This window comes from Sipha flava, unplaced genomic scaffold, assembly GCF_003268045.1.
Source record: "Sipha flava isolate LNK unplaced genomic scaffold, YSA_version1 32_pilon_pilon, whole genome shotgun sequence".
NCBI classification, from domain to species: Eukaryota; Metazoa; Arthropoda; class Insecta; order Hemiptera; family Aphididae; genus Sipha; species Sipha flava.
The window spans coordinates 1,197,860-1,203,859 of record NW_020273018.1 but is presented as its reverse complement, the minus strand read 5'-3'; the positions used below and the strand labels follow the sequence as shown (position 1 = coordinate 1,203,859).

The following is a 6,000-nucleotide window of genomic DNA, read 5'->3' as shown; positions in this document are numbered from 1 at the left end:
AGGACTCCTTCTCGACAAAAGACTAACTTGGGCTAATCACGTCAAAGCTAAAAGAACTTCCCTTAACCTCAGGCTTCACAAATTAAGACCACTTCTTCGATCCAAAATCTCTTTAAATAACAAAACACTAATATATAAACAAATATTACGTCCAGCAATGACTTACGGAATACAGCTGTGGGGTACCACTAAAAATTCAAACCTAATCAAATTCCAAGCATTCCAATCAATATCTCTGCGTGTCCTCTCTAATGCTCCCTGGTACGTCAGCAACCGCACCCTACATCATGATCTTAACATATCATCAATATCCACTCTTGCCTCTTATCATTATAACAAATTTCATAAAAATACCTTTAACCATCCAAACCCACTCATATCTAAACTCTCTTCTTGCACAATACCTGATTTGCCCCCTCGTCGCCTCAAACGCAAATGGCCGCGTGATCTATTAAATAATGTCTAGTGCTATTATTATAAAGTTACCTCCCCACTAAGTTTAAATTGGAAGTAGTGTCACTGGACACTCCCTTCCCTCAAGATTTTCATGTCCTGTAATATTCATCTCATCATATTTACTTATTATATAAATTGTATATAGATTGTAAATTTTTCTTAAATAAAAAAAAAAAAAAAAAAAAAAAAAAGTTTATTTAATTATTCATTAAAGATCATACCATGTATACTATTAAATTTAATTATTCTACATTTAATGTTAGTTCTGGTACAAATCAATACCAATGTTGTATATTAATATTCATTAGATACTTTTTTCAAGAATATCTAATATAATTTTATGATTTATTTAAATTAATATTATTATTTACAGGTACTTACATCAAGAAGTAATTGAACTTTTCTATACCAATAAATCAAAATGGACAAAAGACTCTTAAATGTTAGCCTCCTTGGCTTAGCATTTATGTTTGTTTTTACTGCTTTTCAAACAATGGGAAATATTGAGGTATATTATTAGGAATTGAGTGTATTTGGTTTGAAAACATTGAATCTTTACTGAGCTATTAACTTATTGTTTAAAATTAGGAGATTTGTTTTTGTATATTTTATTTTTATTAAAAGAATTTAAAGTTTTCTTATTATTCTTGAGTATGAACATATTTCTATGAAAATTAACTATCATTTTTTAATATCTAAGATATTTAATGTCAGTAGGTACTTCAAGAACCTTTACTAAAAATAATTGTTCAAAGGCAATAATTAATAATTGCTTTAAAATATATGTGAATTAATGGAGATAACATTAGGTATATATTTAGAATTATTTTTTTATTTTTATTTAATTATTAAAATAGTTATAAATAATTTTGAAAAGTGAAACATGACTACCTTTTTTTTATTAAAAAAATAGTAATAATAAACAATAATAATATTGAAGCTTTACTATTCAGTAGTAAGTATAAATAAAAATTACTATCATTAATTATAAAATATGTCATTACATTTTATTTTATTTGTCTAAAAGATTTTTAGATTATAATTATTTTTGGTTCAAATGACAAACAATATTAATTCAAAAAATATTTTTTCAATAATTATAACTAAAAATAACCTAATTGGTATTTTAATAGTTAATGGTTTAAGTTGAATAATTTCTTAATAAACTTTATAAATAAATCAAATGTTACTTTAATGTATCAAAATGTATTAGCATTTTTATTGAATATTGTTTTATATTGTGTTGTTTATTTTTTTTAGAAAACTATACTGAAGAGTATCCAAAATGACTATCCATCATTTACTGGTGATGGATATACTAGTTTATCCATTATCTATGTTGTATTTGCATTATGCAATTGGATATCTCCATCAGTTATTAGTTATGCAGGGTCTAGAATAGCCATGTTTATAGGAGCATGTTGTTACACGTTTGTATTTACTTACACACAGTATATTGATATCTTATTATTTAATTAAATTAAATAACAAAATTTTGTTTAGTATGTTTTTAGTTTCATTTCTCTGGCCTGCAACATATTTACTTTATTTAATGTCTGCAATTGTCGGTTTTGGTGCTTCAGTTATTTGGACTGGTCAAGGAACATATTTAACATTAAATTCTGATTCATCTACAATGTCCAGAAACTCAGGAGTATTTTGGGCATTGTTACAAATGAGGTACTTATTATTTGTTTGGCATAATATTTTAAATAATTATATGTATACAATATTGAATGCATACTATAATTTATATTTATACTGCAGTACTTTATGTCTTAAAGATTATTTGTTATTTAAATTTTTATTTATAGTAATAATATACTTAAGTTATACATAGTTTTAAATTTATTTTTCTTTTAATCAAAAATTTAACATTACTATTATTATATTACCATCATTATTACATTTCAAAGCTTATTCTTTTTCTAAAAATATTTTTATTAAGTGCAAAATGTACATGTTTATTCTACATGAAAACTATAAAGCCCATTGTCTTTATATTTTGAAAACGGATTAGATAATGAAATTTATTGTGAATTTATTTAGGGTGGAGTTTTTAGGGGATAAAGAATTTGGAAAAAAGAGAGGAAAAATTATTTTTAAATTATTCTCATTGTATACATAATTATAAAATGTATAAGAATAATATATACATTTGCATTCCCTATTGTGTCAAACCAATTTTTCTTTTTTGGTACCAATAAACAATTTTAATAACACCAAAACTTTAAATAAAATTAAAAAAGTCTATAATAATTTAAAATTAAATTAATTTTATACAATATTTTGGTTTTTCTATGTTGCTCTTCAATATTTTAATATTTAGTATCACTGTATTGTTATATTTTAGTATATTAATTATATATAATTTTTGTTTTTGTTTTTAGTATGTTTCTAGGAAATACATTTGTATTTTTTGCTCTTTATGATAAGACCCATTTAGATGAAAAAACTCGAACATTAGTGTTCACTGTTCTTACAGCTGTATGTTTCTTGGGTACATTATTATTTTTACTTTTACGATCTCCTGTAAGTTCTGAGGGAGCTGAAAACGAACTAGGAGAAACTTTAAATCCCATTCAAGAAATAAAAAATTCCATGTCACTTTTTCTTACTGAAGATATGTGCTTATTAAATATGTCATTTTTTTTTACTGGTAAGTAGAAAATATTACAAATAATGTTTTATTATATATATATAAGTTTAAATTTTGAGTATAGTTCGATGATAATCTTAATAACATTTACTGGTTTACACTTGTCATTTTATAGTGGTGTTTATAGTTCAAGCATTGGATTTACCACAGCATTAGGACCAAACAGTAAACAACTAGTTGGTTTATCTGGAATATTAATTGGAGTTGGCGAAATTATAGGTTAGAATATGCAGCAATTATTTCCAACATTTAGAATATATATTCAAATTTTTCATAGGTGGATTTCTATTCAGCATTTTGGGAAAAAAGACTTCTGATAATAACATAGAATCTAAGGGATTTAGTCATTCAGCTGTAGTTGCATTAGGTTTTTTTGTAAATATTATTGCGTATGGTTTGATATTTATAAACCTTCCAGATGATTCCCCATTTGGTGATACAAGTGCAATATCTTTAATTGAACCAAAGTAATATATCGTCGTTGACACGAAAAAATCTCCAATGTACTAAAACCTAATTTTTCAGGAGGGACGAAAAACGTTTTAAAAATACACAAAGTGTGATTAATGAAAATAAATTTAAAAAATATAAACCAATATACTGAAAAAAATCAAAGTAAAAATTTCATAAACGATTTATAGTTAATAACACATGAGAGGATTTATTTATCGTTTTTCATTACTTCTACAATGGAGATAGCACATTGAAGATTTTACCAAAATCATCCCCCATTTTTTCTGAATTCAGGGATACCAATTTCTCAAAATCATAAATTTGGCACATTGGAGGTTTTTTCGTGTCAACGACGATAAATAATATACAAAATTAATTTCATCCAAAATAGTTATCTTACCATTTAATTTTTATTTTATTTAGTCAGTATTTAGCAATTTTGTGCAGTTTCCTATTGGGTTTTGGAGATAGTTGTTTTAATACCCAAATTTACAATGTAATTGGACAAAGGTATTCTGAAAACAGTGCTCCTGCCATGGCCTTATTCAAATTTATGCAGGTATATATTTTTTGTTCAATAATTAATTATAAAATATTATTGAATTACTGTTTTATATTCATTTTAATATATTTTAGTCAATAGCGGCTGCTGTTAGTTTCTTTTACTGTAATCATTTTGGGATGTATGTGCAACTTACATTATTAGTGATTACATTAATTATGGGTACATTTTCTTTCTTCAAAGTGGATAAATCTATTGATAATCGGTAAGAAAAATCAGAAAAACATATTTGTGTTTTGCTATAATATCAGAATATTACATTGTAATATTATATTCCAATTTTAATTAATTTTGTGTTATTTATTTTGTTAAAAAAAGTTTTTATATAACCATAACAGTATTTATGTACATTCCAGTATTTTATAACATATTCTAAGTGCCAAATCAATTTATTAATTAAATTAATTTACTTAATTTTATATATGTGAATTTATTATTTTTACTACTTTTGCTACTTTTGTTTGTTTAGATACAAAGAATTTTAATCTTCATTGGATTAATTAAATTCAATCATATATCAAGTTATTTGTGTATTTATTATATGAATTAAAAGATAGACAAAGAATTTATAAAGAAAACAGTAAAAATACAATTTTGATTTGATTTTCTTGAATCAATATCAGTGTAATCAAACAAAAAATTTTAAATGTATTCCATAAAATAATATTATTTAATGTTAAAGACTGTCGTACCAAAAATTTTTTTTTTTGACTAAGAGTTTAATATTAAGTTTTACCCACCCACAAAAAACATTGCCAAAAATGTATTATATTTTTGGAAGCCTAACTATATTACTTGTCTTATCTTTTTAATTAATGTTTTTGGTGAATTAATTTATATTCATGATTAATTTTAATTTATAATTTCAAGCTTTAACAATGTTAAACCAATCCATTTATCTTAGAAGTTAGTTAAATTGAATTACCTGAGTATGTGTTCTTGTAAAACTCACTGCATTTTTAGAAATGTATATACATATTATTTTAGTTTCTACCATTTGTTATATAATAAATAACATTTATCATAAATTAAAGTCAATTATCTATGAAAATATTGAGTTTAAAATTTAATGTTAAGTATAAAAAAGTTATAGTTAGAACAACTTAGCAAAAAACTATATTGCTCAGTTTTTATTGAAAGTGATTTGGGAATAAAATAACATAGTATTAAATCCAAATTATAAAAAAATTTATATTAAATAGAAAAATTATATTTTCTATTATTATCTGTAAACAATAAAACATGTAGATTATCAAATTTAAAATTCTAATTCATTATTTGTTTTATTATAATTATCAGTGTTCTAAATAAAATGTTGTTGTGTCATGGATGTACAATTAACAATCATATTTTATTTTATTGTTAAACTTCTTTATTTATTTATTTGTTGACATTTGAAAGATCTTAATACAGTAAAATGTTAGTAAAGTCATTGATTATAAATACTATGTATGAATAAAGATCATTTTTTGAATTTACATTTTTTGAAAATATTGACACTTTTAAAATTATGTAGAAATATTAATCATTTTAATAATGGCTTATTATAGTTATTATTTTTTTTTTAAAGAATATTTTAAAATAAGTTTTGGTTTTTAAATTTTTAGGAACTAAGAATTAAAATGATTAAGAAGTATATGTTTAGAAAAAGGGCAAAAAGATAATACACAATTACAAAATAATTAAAATTAGAACATTATTAATCATGAAATTGTTAATTTTTAAAATTAAATAATAAAGTTTAATCTTCTTTGTTTTATTTTTCCAAATTTACAAATAATATTATTAACATTTATGGGTCAGTCTTGTCTCGACAGTCATTGTGTTCGGACGTGTCTAGTTTTCATTGTGTGCAGTATTGCTTATCGTT

At 23.4% G+C, this 6,000-nt stretch overlaps 1 protein-coding gene across 1 annotated transcript; it reads left to right on the top strand.

The window, feature by feature from the left end:
- The first annotated feature begins 877 nt into the window (after positions 1-877).
- LOC112686935 (UNC93-like protein MFSD11) lies at positions 878-4,690 on the top strand. The gene is made up of 9 exons (XM_025559432.1): positions 878-964; positions 1,717-1,886; positions 1,960-2,136; positions 2,847-3,115; positions 3,209-3,334; positions 3,393-3,582; positions 3,992-4,127; positions 4,205-4,335; positions 4,600-4,690. The coding sequence occupies exons 1-9, from the start codon at positions 878-880 to the stop codon at positions 4,613-4,615; spliced, it is 1,302 nt and encodes a 433-aa protein (XP_025415217.1). The 3' UTR covers positions 4,616-4,690.
- The last annotated feature ends 1,310 nt before the right edge of the window (positions 4,691-6,000 follow it).

Coding starts and splice junctions, on each gene's coding strand:
- LOC112686935 (XM_025559432.1), top strand. CDS start 878: ATGGACAAAAGACTCTTAAATGTTAGCCTCCTTGGCTTAGCATTTATG. Junction 1,887..1,959: donor ATAGGAGCATGTTGTTACAC/GTTTGTATTTAC, acceptor AATTTTGTTTAG/TATGTTTTTAGTTTCATTTC. Junction 4,128..4,204: donor CCTTATTCAAATTTATGCAG/GTATATATTTTT, acceptor AATATATTTTAG/TCAATAGCGGCTGCTGTTAG.